The 15,536-nt window shown below is 35.8% G+C and overlaps 1 protein-coding gene across 1 annotated transcript; it reads right to left on the bottom strand.

The window, feature by feature from the left end:
- Positions 1 to 2,328: 2,328 nt before the first annotated feature.
- LOC140036333 (protein ANTI-SILENCING 1-like) lies at positions 2,329 to 12,652 on the bottom strand. Its single transcript, XM_072077698.1, has 13 exons — positions 12,636 to 12,652; positions 12,390 to 12,445; positions 9,482 to 9,844; positions 7,997 to 8,165; positions 7,325 to 7,507; positions 7,012 to 7,178; positions 4,685 to 4,711; positions 3,653 to 3,745; positions 3,454 to 3,532; positions 3,257 to 3,347; positions 2,798 to 2,906; positions 2,562 to 2,678; positions 2,329 to 2,436 (listed from the first exon to the last, which is right to left on the bottom strand). Exons 3-13 carry the CDS (start codon positions 9,833 to 9,835, stop codon positions 2,329 to 2,331), a joined length of 1,497 nt encoding a protein of 498 aa, XP_071933799.1. The 5' UTR covers positions 9,836 to 9,844; positions 12,390 to 12,445; positions 12,636 to 12,652.
- Between the last annotated feature and the right edge of the window lie 2,884 nt (positions 12,653 to 15,536).

Below are 15,536 nucleotides of genomic sequence, written 5' to 3'. Positions count from 1 at the left end.
GGAAAAAGTGGAAGATTGCAAGTGATTTCTGTTTTGAATGAAATCTGGAAAATTGGGGTTTCTTGGTTCTTCATTCTGTCCGAATATTTTGGTCCTAGATAGAGGCCGAATTGGCCTTGGCTTAAAACATGAAAGTTGTAGGAAATGACATTTTATAGGTGCCTGTAAAATTTCAGGTCAATCGGAGTAGCGTAGAGTGAGAAAAGTCGAAAATACCCTTGCTGTTCTGGTTTTGTCCGAATGTAAGAACTGCACTTGTAATTGGTGATTTTGGATAGGATTACTTCAGAATTGGTTGTTCTAGTCTTCTGATGAAATGTAGCCCTGTTTCTAAGCTTTCGTATGCCTTTGAAATTTCTGAATTTGGACTTAAGTAGGCTGAGTTATGCTGTTTGCACCAGGTTGCGGTTTGTTCACCTGTTTTACGATTCTGGTTTAGTATCTTACAGTTTTGACCTAGTTACACTCGAAACTGGGTTAAGTGGCCTTCTTCAACGTTGTAGCCTTTTAAGTGCTGAATCTACCTGTAAAATTACAGGTCAAACGGATTAATGTATTCCGAGTTATACACAAAACCCTCAGACCTGTTTTAGACGTCCGTTTGTGTACGTTTTGCATTTCAGTTTCTGCCGTGCATTTTTCCGTTCTGATTCCATACGATCTGGGTGTCGACTCCTTCATAAGAAATTTAGATCTTGGTCTCAGCTTCGAAACGGTATAAAGTACGTCGAAAACCGAGTTCCGTAGCTCCTGTTATGATCAAAACAATAACGCTCGTCAGAACTGCTTTGTATTTGGACAGTTCTGACGGGTACGTTGACACTCGATTTTCGTTCTGTTCTGAGTGGATTCAGGTCTTGGCCAAAACATCAAAATTTTAGCCTTATGTCTCAGCTTTCTAACGCCTTTGGAATTTCTTGATTTCGATTTCTGAGCCGTGAGTTACGGCCTTGCAAACAGGGCATGTTTGGTAACTTGCCATGAAACAGCTGGCACTATTTCGTGCCTTTTTGACCTATACCTATTGAGATCTGGATTGAGATGTCTTCATGAGAATTGTAGCCCTTCCTCTTAGCTTCGAAACGGTATCTCGCTCACCTTGATCCGACACTCCTAGCCTAACTTTCGACCAAAACGGTTTAAGATGGCCGATTTGACCGTCCCGTTTGCCGTTCCGCGCGTGCGCGTGTGCCCCTTTTTGCCGTTTTCGCACTTGCGCGTGCCAATTTTGCCGTTTTGCTTGTTTTACGTGTGAGTAGCTGTTTGTGATATATTGTGACACAATCTTCGATTTCAGACGGTGGTGAACTAGGCGGAGCCGGTGGGGCCCACTACTAGCCAACCAACGAAGTGATTTCCGCTTTTGTACTACTTTTGTATTTGGAGTAAGTATTCAGGCCGCTTTTGTATGTTAGTTTCTTATGTGTTTCGATATGTATGAAGAGGGTACTTAGACGAGGGTGTACTTTATCGCACTCGCTCTAAACCCTAATTTGCACACATATTTGTACATGGCTTATGTATATGAGCAATTTTGGAACTAAAACCCTTGAGCTGGTGGCTCAGGGTGACTTTTGAATAATTTTGTGAATTTTGTGAGTTTGAGGTTGAACTCAATACCTAGATGGACTATTCGAGCCGGTTAGGGCTTGGTCGAAGTCAGTCCAACTTGGTTTGAGGTCACCAAGTTTGTGAACCCGGTTCGCTGAGTATGTGAACCAATTTTGTGACCCGAGCTTGTGACTCAAGCTCAAGTTTGTGATTTCGTTCGCCTGGGCAAGTTTGTGAGGTGACTGGCCAGTGAGGGTGATAAGGTGTTCGGTGGGTGTACAAGTGGAGTTCTACGGACCTTATGTATAGTCGACGGAGTGTCGACAGGAGGTCACGCATGGCAACGACTTGGCTTTGGAGCCACCTGTATCCTTATTATGTGATGTTACTTTTCTGCTTTTGCTTTACTCTTATTGAGTAACTGTGGTTACGTGACATTTACGCTTTTGCCCCTGTTTACTTACTAAGCATATAGCTTACCCCGTTCCTTTTGTTTTCCTTAGCAGGGGCCGACGCGGGGACTTATGGGCACTTACACTAGTATTGGTTTGTCATAGTTGGACAATTAGGATGTTTGTTTTTATTGTGGTGGTTTGTATAAGGACCCTCCTTAGGGTCTACCTTTTAGTTTTGGTTGTAATTATAAGGGTGTAATAGTTTGAGCAGGTACTTTTGGAGAATGTAATTATAACCTTTTTGGGATTTGTATATAGTATGTAAGGTACTCTTTTGGATTTTTTGGTTTTTATCGCTTTAAGGTTTGAGTCCTGGCGCGAGCTAGGCAGGCGGCCCGCCGATACCCTTGGGTTCGCCCTTGGGAGAAGTGGGGTCGTCACAATGAATCTTGATCTCGTTTCTTAGAGCTTCAGTCTCCTTTGCTTGTTCCTGGAAATAAGAAAGATTCACCTTCAATTGAAGATAATGCAGAGGCACTAATAATGGTAAATGGTGCAGACTACTAACATAAAGCTACAAACAATAAGAAAAATTTTCAGAGAAGTTAGTTGCACCTGATGCAAAGCTTCCCACCATAGTTTTGATCGTCCATAGAGTGAACACCATTCCATGGCCATATCAAATTCAACGGTATTGCTCTGAGAGTAATGTGGTGTTGAAACTGCATTTCTCTTTGAGCACCAAGAAAGAGAGCCAGAATTGGGGAGGTGGTATCGTGCAAAAGGTCAGTACATGGCACACAAATATATATATCTCTGAGAATTTGAGAATTGACAAAGAATCGAATTACCATATCTTCATGCTGCTTCTGTAGCCGAAGTTTGGGAATAGAAATATGGCCAAAAAACTTTGGTGGATTACGAGGATCTGTCGGTTTTGCTCGACAACCCACAACAGGTCTATAGCAACAAGCAAAAACTGAATCACCAAAACTAAAATCCTTTGAAATTAAAGAAAATCTTAATCTCCCAGTGAAGTATCAGAAAATCAGATCCATCTTTAAGTGTTTGATATTTTCAATTCCACTTTTGTGAGTAATAACCCATGGCAGTCTAGTCTATTTTTAATTCCACTTCTGTGATTAATAACTATGGTACCTCTTCATTCTTTTAAAGTCCACATAACTAAATCTGTTTTGAGAGCAGAATAAATATCGTACAAAAGGTGATGATAGAAATATGACAGAAACAGGAAATAATATTGTCAACCCAATGCAGAAATTGTTAACTAGTGGAAGGGAAACAATAACCTTCGATCACCCAACATAAGACATCTCCTTTTTAGCTGAGAGATGACAACATCTGCAGCATCTCTTGTTTTGAATATGACAAATGCTTGTCCTGTTAGTCCATTAACCATGAAAAAAAAAGAGCACGTCATAAGCACTCAAATTATGCTTTAGTAACAAGTGAATTTTCCAAAATTAAAAATGATAATATGTCATACCATAATTTGGTCTGGAAAATGGGCTGTGTTGTATCATCTTTGCACTAACTTGTTGGTTGAATACATGAAACACAATATCCTGGAAGACAGTGATTTGACTAGTCAATAATTACAGTTAAAAGCTTATAAGTTCTCGGTTAAGCTGCCGAAATGATAGAAATTATATAATGCATGTTCAATGATCTTAAAAGAATTATACCTCGACTTCTGTGGACGTATAGGATGGGTCCAGATTCTCAAATAAGACAAGTGTGCCCTTCTCATGAGCTGCATTCATTCTGTCATCCCAAGACTGAAAAAGATGGGGTTGAAACAGATAAATGCTATAATACAATCGGCAATAAATAATGTAGATAGAATTTTCTCATCACAATAGCAAATCCTCTAAACATGCAAGCATCTCTTGCTATGAAAAAATTATTTTGAAAAGAAAAGAGCCAGCATCTTAGGAAATAAACTATGAGATCTGAAGGCAAGGAATAAGTACAATTCCAAAGGATCTAAAACAAGATTGGATATTAAATTTATGCAGAAACTAACTGCATGAAGGACATAAAATAGAGTCAATTTAGGGATAAATAGGAGTGTCAAACTATCATTTTGCACATCACAAAATAGGAAAACACAGAAATTGAAAAACAAGGTTCGGCAGAATAAGAAAAATTTAGAACTTCCAATTACAACTCAAGCAAAACTTACATCCAATCTAGCACATAGAGATGAGAAAAGAATTAGGCACACAGTCATTGGCAGAGGAGGTGTCTGCTTAAGCATCTGCAGGGGATATATATATATATATAGACAGAGAGAGACAGAGACAGAGACAGTGCGACAAAAGATTTTGTGTAGTAAAAAGGCGCTTCATATTCTGCATAAGCATGTTGGAGAGAGAATGAGAATGTGTGTATACACAACTGCATTTCCTGTAGAGTAGGAAATGAATCGCATTGACATTGAATACCAAAGATCAGAAAATGAATGAGGAATATTATCCCTCACTTTGGTAGAGGATGCAATTGTTCACATGAAAATTGGCGGCAAAAGATTACATAAACAATTAAGGAGTGGCATACCTTGCCAATTTATTGCTTTTTCACAATTTTTCAAACTATCATCTCCTCGGAAACTTGAACAGGTAATACCGACTTTCAAATGAAATAATCTCAAACATAACTTATTTTGTCCCTTACAACAAAGACACTTATAGCCATAAATGGCAAAAGGTACTCACTTGGATCTTGAACCATTTGCTTGAATCCTGCAAGCACGAAATAGATGTATCATTCCCAAGCATCCCACCTTATTATAATTAACAAGATTTGTCTATAGATGGAAAAGATGCCTGTAATCAGCTCAAATCAACCAAGGAAAACAGGAGCAAGGAAAAAAACATAAAAAGCAAAGAAAGTTCTAAGTTCACATCTTTAAACCCCAACCCCCATTTCAAGAAGCCTTTATGCACTCACCAAATAAATAAAGGTAGGGCAAAGACTAATCTACATCATAAATACTGCTATAGAACAAAGTTGATATAGTTCTATACAAACATGTTTAAAGATATTTTGGGCACGCATGACCAGTAACAAATCTGAATGTATAACTATAATATCCAAATATCAATCACATTGATGTAACATGTTTTTGTGCATAGTTGTCCCATAGTAAGAAGTCAAGTTTGCCAACAAGCACACAGAAAGGACGATTTGTACTTCCATTTACAAATCCTACTCCTCCTGCCTGGTGGTCTTGTAATCTAGAGGTGAACAAATCACTTTTATATTTTTCATTTATCCAAGGGCAGGAGCACAAGATCATCAAATTCAAATCTGCAATAACATTATAGTCTACCATCATTAATCAATCCCAGATGCATTATTATCTAAGACTGCAACTTTGAAGGTCAGGACTGCAGCCCTAACCATTACCCTATCAGCATCTTCAAATTTGATAAGTTCCAGTGCGTCTCTTTAGTCCATTCCTCACGTGGATCCAATGGTCTTGGCCTCTAGTTCAGGTAGAAAAGTGGTCAATCTAACAATTCCAAGCTGTATAGGTCCCTGTTGATGGTCACACTAAATCTTTCTTTCAACATCTCATTTTAATGGAAAATTTCTTTGGAGTTCTGAAATATTCCAAGGAAAAAAAAAAGCCATATGGAGCATGAGCAAATTTATTACTTATCTTTTTATTTTTTTTCCTTTCTAATTGTACGAAAATTAGTAAACAAAAATACCTAAACTCTCATGAAAACAAGAACTTCCTACCTTGCTGATCACCCTTCCATGTTGTAACCCCTGATCCACTAAGATTTTTGAAGATCAGGATGCAGCTTCCTACCTAAACATTGTTTCTAAGTAGCTAGTACATTTAAAATCCAATCTCGACATGTAGATAGGAAAAACCAAAAAAATAAATATGGCCTCAAAGTTTTTCCATCCTAAATTTGATGAAAAACTTTCATGCAAGATTTTGTGAGTTAATAAATCAATTTCTTTCAGCTTACCTAGTAAAAATAACTTAACATCCATTTGCTTCAGAGTATTATGTATGTACCATGCCTTTCTATTGAATACAAATTAGACCTGAACTTACTTTCTACACTGTTTAGGAGCACATTACTATCCAGAGAGTACCTGACACCTATTGCCTTTTTGTGTGGTACAAAAATAAATCTAGATTATTCAAAATGCTGAACACTTTCCCTGATGACAAACAGTGAAATACTACAATCCACTTGTGTACAATGCATTCAAAAATCGACTATTAGAGTTAAAGAAAGGGTAGTTTAAAAAATCTATGTAAGATAAGGTGATCTGCCTGTTGGTTCTATAAATTTGAATTCTGAAACATAAAACATAATGCTGAGGATATATATAATGCCAGTGCTTGTCTAACTGATACCCTACAAATAAATAAGATAAAACAAACTAAAAAATCAACTTCATAAGACATTTGATTTATTTTAGGCTTCATAGCTACTCAGAGAGGTGCAACATTATAAAAGTAGTAGTAAAAAAGAAACTCCTTTTTCTTCACTATTTCACTAGCAATATATCACAAATATCCCACTCCACTCAAATTAAGAAAAGTTTAACCTAAATGTGATATCATGTATAAACCATTTTCTACAGAACCTACAGATCGATGTAAGCTTGGCACTTAGCATCTCAAATTCTCAATCAGCACATTTTCAAAAACTAGATGCCCCCAAACTTAATTGGGTTAAGCTAAATATGGATGGTGCCATGGCAGAGAACCCAATGTGCTTAGCCCGCACCACATTATATTCTACATATACATGTGGAATTCAGTCTTTAGATGTCAAGTTCTCTCTATTTCAATCTTTAGATCAAAACCTTCTAACAGGAAAAAAAAATCAAAACATTAAAATATTTATGAAAGTCACATGAGGTATGAGGATAATGAGAAATGTCAATCAACTAAAGCAAGAAAAGTTACGAATTTAGATAACTTCTGTGAATCACAACATGGAGATAAGATTAGTTTCTTTACTACACAAGCTTAGGAGATTATAGTCCCTTTTAGGCAAGTGTTTACCGTATCCAGCCTGCTTGTTACTTCCATAACTTGGCTATCGCTCTTCATGCCTTTGTTTTGTCCAAGTTGGTGAGGGTCCTTGCTAGCTTTGTCATTGGTATTAACTCCTTTCGACATACTTATATTCTTCCCGAAAGGATCCTTGACATCCAATTTTTCCTTGTACCCTGATGATCAGTGTAGATTTTCAGCACCTGTAGCTTCATCTTTGGATCATACGACTTCAACATGATACTAGGTGTCCATTCTAGGCCCATAATTCATTTAATAGACAGGGAAGAGTAAAAAAAAAAAAAAACTCTAGGACAGCTACCTAAAGAGCCTTCAACTTTCCTCCTCTTCTGTGCCTGAATCTCAGGCACATCAGTAGATGCAGAAGTATCTGAAAACTTCATTTTAACTCTAGCAGGTGTCCCATCCTTCACAGGAAAATTTGCTACGTTTTCAGTATCAAGGATTGACTTTTGAACCTTTCTTGAATTGAAGTAATGCTTCACTGCAGGGTTATTACAATAAGTCAAAAGATTTTGAGCGCCAGAATTATTTCTACCGATACAAATTTATATGGAAACAACCAGAAAGACATGTAGATACTAGGAAAATTTATAGCAACTCAATTAGTTAAAATGTTTGATGATAACTCAAGTAGATGATGACAACACTCTTCCTGAGTTATTAATCAAATAGCAAGATTCTCAAAGTATAAGACACACGAAAAGAGAGAAAACAAAGATACCGATAATCCCATCAAGTCAAGGGATCATGCAAAAGAACTACAATAATCAAATAGCATAGCTCTGGGCTTGCTAAATGCAGATGGCACTGCTATAGAAATCTCAAGAAAACAAAGTTCATGTTAAACAAATAAAGGGCAAAAAGGAAAAAAAAAAAAAAGAAAATAACAGGCCATGCAAAAGTGCACATAATGCTAGATGCAAACAATTTAAACGACCAGAAACTAAACAACACTAGGAATTATTGTAACCTTCAATGCCAGCAACTTGGTCAGCAAAAGCAGTCGACACCTTGCAGCTTCCCACGTCGAAAGTACGGTAAAATATGTAATCAGCATTCCTCAAATCGTCTTCCGTTGGTTGAGCATTTCTTGGGTCTTTTGACACACAAACAACTTTGCACTTCCCAGAAATTGCTTCCTGAAGTAAAGGATTCAATTATGCCATAACTTTAGATGAAGAATAGCTCAAGCAAAATGATCCTTCTTAAGAGTCTGAGACAATGACATTCTGATAAAATTATGGTCACTACAGAAAAGTTTCGACTGGAGAAAGCAATTTCTGATAATCAGAAAAGTAAATTTTTCAAAACAAAGAAAAGACAAGTAAGCATTGACTATTTGCATTGAAGTAGGATTTCATAATATCTTAGAGCAACCTATACTTCTACACCAGAGAAAAGAAGCAAAACATCTCTCCTGGCATGAAACCAAAAGCTTCAAGTTTGCCAGCCAAAGCCTCCCAGTTTAACCAAATCACTTATGAAGAGCATCTCATGTGTTCTAATTTTTTTAAAAAAGTCATGGTTAGCAACAATAGACAGTTACTGATGAATAACAGGGAGCACAAGTCCGAGTTGCTCATTCATATTTCATGAGATGCCAAAGAGTTAGATGAAAGCAGCAACTTTTATCACTCCTAGACTCCTTTCTCTCAAGTGGTATATAAACAATCCACCAAGATATGTCAGTGTATACAGAGGGAAATTTCATTAGAACTCTTGCGATTATGGTCTCGATTTGTCAACTCCAGCATTTTCTATCAATGATATACTAACTTCCACTTGAACCTTTTAAGTTGATTCACAGATTTCTTTATGTAGCATCCAATATTGTTGGCATGACATCTTTCAGCACGGAAGATTTTGTCACCAATTACTTGAACATAGTTCAAAAAATTTGAAAAAAAAAAAAAAAGTTTCAAATTGATGGTGCCAAAAAATTCAATGGTTTGATTCATTATGGATTCCAAATCCTCCATGACAAGCATAAAGGCTTCAGCAGCCATATTTGGCTTACATCTCGTTATCAATAATTGATTTTAACAATAATCATCCTTCAGATTACTAATCAGAAGCTGTATTTGCCAGTCTACAGTGGTTTTAAAACAAGTGATTCAAAACCTGCTTTAATTCTTTTGTTATTCGAACAGAATAACAATTTAAATCCAATATTAAGTGGATCCTCCACTAAATCAATTAACCCCATTATATACAGCTTAAATTACTGATCAATGCATTTTGATGCCTAACTTTACACTGCAAGTAAATGCAAAAGAACAAAAAATCCTTCAAGGATGACATTTCATTGTTGACAAGGCATTGCATCATATGACAAAAGTTTTCTAAAACAAAAAGGCAATCCTTCAAGGATGGCGTTCTAATTGTTGACAAAGCATTGCATCATATGACAATATAAATCAAATAGATAACAAAAGGAAGCAACAAAAGTACTTACCAAAGGATTGAGATTGAAAAGGCCTTTTCCCTCCCCAGTAGCTAAGAATATCTCAGTCTTGAGTGGCTTGATATCTCCTAACCAATGTGCTATCTCAATGGGACGGAAAAACCACACAACTTTCACTTTCTTTTTGTGGCTTGCCGTCTCCCATATTTTAACAAGCTTACCAATGTAAGGTTCACGTTGATCATCAGCCCACATGTAGACACAATCATAAAGAGAGTACTCGATGCCATCATAAGTGAATGAATCATAAAACTGGACACCATTGTAAGTGCCACCAAGACACCTTTTGTGACCCCAACTAAATTCAAGAGCCTCTTCCTCTTTTAACTCCAGAAAGTTCGGCATACGTAAGAACTGTCAAAGTAGTTGTGTGGCACTTAAGTCTTGAATAAATAGTTGAGAAACAAAAAGTGAAACAAATCACAACTAAAATGCTCATAAAAGATGTTAAATGACTTTCAACCAAGATACTTCTATTGATCACCCAAATCACAGCTAAAATAATTTTAAAAGATGTTACATAACTTTCGACCAAGACACTTCATCACCTGATAGATAAGATAGTCTAGTGCACAATGATTAGGCTAAGATTCTTTCGCAGCAGGAACATGCAAGCAAGAAGAAAGGGTCCGTTTGGGTAGCAAGATTTGCCAAAAAAAAAAAAATCCAAATTTTGTTCTACTTGTATCATAAACACAATTTCCAACAATCTTTCTTATCTCAGATACATCACATCACAAAAAAGTGCTACAGTAATTTTTCCAAATAATCTCCTATCCAAGTGGATCCAAATTTAGTTCAAACATATTCAATAGTAAAAACAACCAGTCAGACCAAATCCGTGCGCATACAATTCAATTAATGTCAAGCAATTGATCTTGGATGGCATGAAAATCAAAGTCTTCATTTATTTCATCAGTAATAGAACAAATTGCATCGGCAATATATCTAATTAAGAGAAATGATAAAAATTAAAACAAACACAAAGGTCCAGGACAAAGGAAAAGAAAAAGAAAAGTGACTTCAAATATTGTTAATGTGTCCAAAACATGTCTTAAAAAGGGAAAGACTAAGGGCATAGTGAGGTAGTCCCTTCCATTAAGGTGTCCATAACTAGGATCGCTCTAACTTTTGAAATTATATCTTTCTTGACCATGCTTCCTATGCCTTGTCTTCTTAATCATCTAGCTTATTCTGTGATGCAATAGATATTTGTAGACAACATTAGGAAGCCAAAGAAACTTAACACAAAAGACACATTTCCGGCACAAAATTTACATGTATCCGTGATGTCTAAGGTCAATATAACTGCATGACATGGACATGATACTCCAGTTATTTAAATATGAAAATAATGGAAAGTAGTTTTGTTACTTGAAAGCAAGTTGGTTAAAGCACAGTCACAGTTTTCTTCTTCACAATTCATGTTACCTGATTTTTATTTGGAACACAGAACACACAAAATTTTAGAACAATTAGAACTATAAGTTGATTTTAACAGTCCATTGTTAAAGTACCAGCACTAAGGTAGTTTAGTCCAGAATGCGCAGAGCAAAAACAACAAAATTATCAGTAACAGGAAAAAAACTTCAAGTTAGTATGTTCTCAAATAACACATGCAATTCCGCTTAATATAACAGCACATCCTTGAAAGCTTTTGTAGTTTTTTTTTTAACTTATGTCACAGTTACTTTCTACTTATTAATTGACACAAGTCTTCCCCCAATTTTACTGGCTCCAGAAATTAAGCTGAGAAACCTGGTTTAATCAAATTTAATCTCAGCTCAAAATGCCAACAACTCTGGATATTGCTTAAAGAAACATTAAGAAAATATAATCACCACACTAAAAACTATAAAGTTAACTTTGCCTTCAAAACTTATAAAATGCGTACTTTCAATAACGTCCAAAAATGACAAACTGTTATCTTTGTACCAAAAATAACACCCCTCTCTTTCGCTAGGATTAAACTAAAAGACATTATGTGTCGACCATATACACTCATTCACATATAGAACCTCTTAATACAAATTAAGTGGGAAAATTAAGAAGGGAAATTGGACTTCAAAGGTGAAAGACATGTCCTATCAGGGTTGCTGTCACAATCAAATCAAGACCCAGGCAAAAGTTATGTGCACTAAACATTAGGTAAAATCATTTAAACCTAAAATTTAGACAAAGCTCCCCTAATTTTTCAACATTATACAGAGTTGAGGAGTCAAGCCAAAATGTCAATTTATTTCAAGAGGAGAATATGGACAATGAGACAGAGTCCAGGGGCCAATGTTGTAAATATGGTCTTTATTCTTCATGTACTCTGTAAACTACCTGGACCTGTAAACTGAAAAAAAAAAAAGGCTCTCAGCAGTCAGCAACAACATCACTTATTCAACACTGGAAGCAAATACGTATCAACTTCTCAACAACATTAAAAAAGAAAAAAATCAAATGCCACAAAAATCCCAGCAGAAAAGTTCAAAGGAGAAACAAAATAACGTCAACATCGAAGTTCAAGTTAATCCTGGGATCCACAACAATCTTCTCCAATGGGCCCCACCCAAAGTAGAAAACGGGTACCCATTTCAATCAGATACGACCCGTCATGTCATAATAACTTTCCCATCAACAAGTTCTTCACCCAAATAATAAAAGCAAAAAAAAAAAAAAAAAAAAGTAAGCACTAATTTTGACGACTACTACTTGTACCCCAAAAAAAAAAAAATGATTAGTATGATTTCCCGTTTTCCGTCTTTTCTTCACTTCTATTCTACATTTTCTGTTCAGAATCGGAAAAAATTCGAAATAAACCCTTGTGGAAAAATCTTAGTCTCAAACCAGAAAAAAATCAAGAAAAATCGGAACAAGCAAAAGAGGTTAAACCACAGTGATCCTTACTAACAATGCTGAAGCTTGCAATCAGTTGTCGTCCCCACTCAGGAACATCAGCAATCAAGCCTGAACCCAAATCCCAAAAAATAAAAATAAAAAAAGGGAAAAGAGTCAGGACCAAATAGGATTCCAAAATCCATTACAACACAATAATGTAACGCATATAGACTGTTAAATTGTGGGTTAGAATGTGATTAATGGAAAAACAAAAAGAGGAAAAATCAAAGAAAGCGAGAGAGAGAGAGAGAGAGAGGACCACTACATATTAGAGAAAAATGCTTGGAGAGAGAGAGAGAGAGAGGAGAGGGGTTTGGGTTTAGGGGGTTGTATTTTATGGGAAAAAGGAAACGATATGCAGTTTTTCGGAAAGGGACAAAAATGGAGGTTGTTGATGAGATAGAGTGGTGTGAACCATAAATAGACACCGGAATCGCTATAATGACCGGGGGTGCGTAGGATGAATGAGGTGGTTTTTCTGCACCTTACAGTTGGGGGTTTTCTGGTGACTGAGTGTCAGACTGAACCGCCATGCAGTTCTGGGTGGGGAAGCACTGACCAAAAGGAACGTCGAAGTTCGAAGTCCAACTCACTTTGTTAGAGTGTGGCGTTCACTCTCCTTTTTTTTTTAATTTCCTTTCTTTTATGGAGAAATTGTATTCACTGCGATAGCTTTAGAGAATATATAATTTGATCCAAAAGGGGGTAAAATATTGTTGTGAATCGAAAAGGAAAAAAGGAAAAAGTTAAAAGATTGTTAAAGGTTTTTGATAACTTAATAGAAATTAGGAACTTTTTAATTTAATAGAGGAAATAGCTACGTGATAGATGGAACTAGGGTAAAATGTATAGCAGTAACTACACGTGTCAAAATAGGGATATGGCCTCATTAGAGATGGCAAAATGAGCGGAATGGACGGGATCTACTTGAATTTTAGATGGGACTGAATAATATGAATTTAGGTCCAATCTTATACATATATATTTTAGAACTAATTTGGGGAGATCATTTTGGGATGGGTTTAGATTGATCCCATATAATACCTAAATCTATTCCCTGTATTTTTTTCTTTAATTCTTTTTTATTTTTTTATAACTTTAACATTTTTATTTATTAAATTTCTTTTGGTCTTATTGTGAATTTATATTTTTTAGAATTCTTTTTTTTTTTGAAATTTTATTGATTTATTTTCTATGTATATATTTTTAATCTCTGATTCCAATATTGCTAAATTTAGTTAAGGAAAAACTAAGTCCTATAAAAGCTTAAAAAGACTATATTTATTGTTATAAAGAAATGCTTTAGCCTGAACAAATAAAAAATAACACGATTTCCTTATTTTATTTCACTTAGCGGCCAACAAATTTGTAGAATCATTTTGCCTAGTTAACTAGATGGTCTAATTTGAAACTCAATCTAGAATTACTATCTTAATCTTTCCCTTGCAATATATAAGAGAAACAAGAACAGAATTTGAGGACAAAAGAATTTCTAACCATTTGACCTTGCTTAATTCCACATATCTTTAGTAACAACAACAAAGCCCCGTTTGACAAATGAGTGTTTCGGTGTTCGCTTAAAATTTTACTGTAGAATTTGTAGAAAAAAATTTTTAAGATGACAAACTTTTTTCTTCTTTTCTTTTTGTTTCTTTCTTTTTCTTTTTGTTTCTTTCCTTTTCCTTTTCTTTCCTTTCTTCATCTTTGCCCTTCCTACCGCCATTCTCCCCCTCCCCCTCTCCCTACCTCGCCAGAACCAATAGCAGCAACAACATTTTTTTTTTTTTGCTTTTTTCTCTCTCCCTCTCCCTCTCCCTCTTCCCCTTCCCACTGGCACGATCTGGTCGCACAACTAGATCGCGCCTGTGATCTAGTCTCGCAACCAGATCAGATAGAGAGAGTGGGGGAGGGTGGTGGGGGAGGAAGAGGGGGGAGAGAGAGGTGGCAGGGGAGAGGGAGAAGAGAGAGAAAAAAAAAAGGTGGCCGGCCAGTCTTGGCCGGCGGCGGAGGTGGTGGTGGGTTGAGGTGAGGGAGGATGAAGAACAAAGGTGGACATGAAATTTTTTTTGTGTGTTTTTTGGGTAATTTGAAATGTGTAGCTTAAAAATTTTGAGGAAGATAAAAAACTTGTAGATTGGATAAAAAACTTGCTTTCCAAACAGGGCCAAAGTTTATTCATTTACTTCCAGCATAGATCAAAAATTCTTTAGACTGAATAGTGAACCTCAATGTTGATTAGATAACCACATGAAAATTAATACCGATGCTCTCATCTTCTCATTGAGAAAAATAGAAAGGTAAATAGCAAAAAGATTGGAGCGTAGAAGAAGACACTAATTTAGAACTATACTACTGTCCATACAATGGCAACAAACTAACAAGAAGCTAGACTGGATTTTGAACCAAAGTTACACGAAACACTTATATTCTATTCTTTTTTGTATTCTGCTTCCAAATATTGCTCATCCTCTGAAAACTTCACCAACTGCAGTTGTTGCATAAAACACAAAGAAGAGAGCTTCCCAAGAATTTCCATCAATTGATGGGTATAAATTGGATTAGTCCCATTTCAAATCCAATCTTAAAATTAGAATATTCATCTTGCCCAAAGTTTCTTTAGGTTTGGATAGCCCATTGGGATTTGGGATGTATTGCCATCTCTAGATCTGGTTTAGGAGGTAACAACCGGAAAATAGATGAGAAAATATCTAACCCAAATATATCAAGATATTTTTTGGTGGTTCGGACAAATATATTTGTGTTTGGATTGCATTTTCTAGGATTTTTTGTAGAAAAATTACTGTAGCGATTTGATGTATGTGAGGAAAAAAGGTAATAGGGAAATGTAATCACGGAAAATGACGCAATTTTCCGGCGAAAAATAGCTATCCAAACAAGTATTTGAACCTTGATCAATATGATATGCCCAATAAACAAATAAAACCCTATGATAATATTAGGATTGCATTTAACATAAAATAATTGAGCTGTATAATTTTATTTTGGAGCATTTTTATTTGTTTAAAACTAACTATAAACTTGTCAAGTAATTAGTTTAGAACGAGATAAAATTTCTCCAATTGCAAACTTGTTAGGACGCGTATAAATAGTTATGAGTCACCTATTCATTATGCCCTTACAAATGGCTAAAATTTAAGTT

Source organism: Coffea arabica, chromosome 2e (assembly GCF_036785885.1).
Source record: "Coffea arabica cultivar ET-39 chromosome 2e, Coffea Arabica ET-39 HiFi, whole genome shotgun sequence".
NCBI classification, from domain to species: Eukaryota; Viridiplantae; Streptophyta; class Magnoliopsida; order Gentianales; family Rubiaceae; genus Coffea; species Coffea arabica.
The sequence above is the reverse complement of the archived record's forward strand: the minus strand, read 5'-3'. Positions and strand labels throughout refer to the sequence as shown.

What these genes read in the sequence shown, in the direction of transcription:
- LOC140036333 (XM_072077698.1), bottom strand. Translation starts at nt 9,835, where the DNA reads ATGCCGAACTTTCTGGAGTTAAAAGAGGAAGAGGCTCTTGAATTTAGT. An exon ending in CCAAGTTGCTGGCATTGAAG is followed by an intron (nt 7,508 to 7,996) that starts GTTACAATAATT and finishes ATAACCCTGCAG; the next exon opens with TGAAGCATTACTTCAATTCA. An exon ending in GGTGGGAAGCTTTGCATCAG is followed by an intron (nt 2,437 to 2,561) that starts GTGCAACTAACT and finishes TCTTATTTCCAG; the next exon opens with GAACAAGCAAAGGAGACTGA.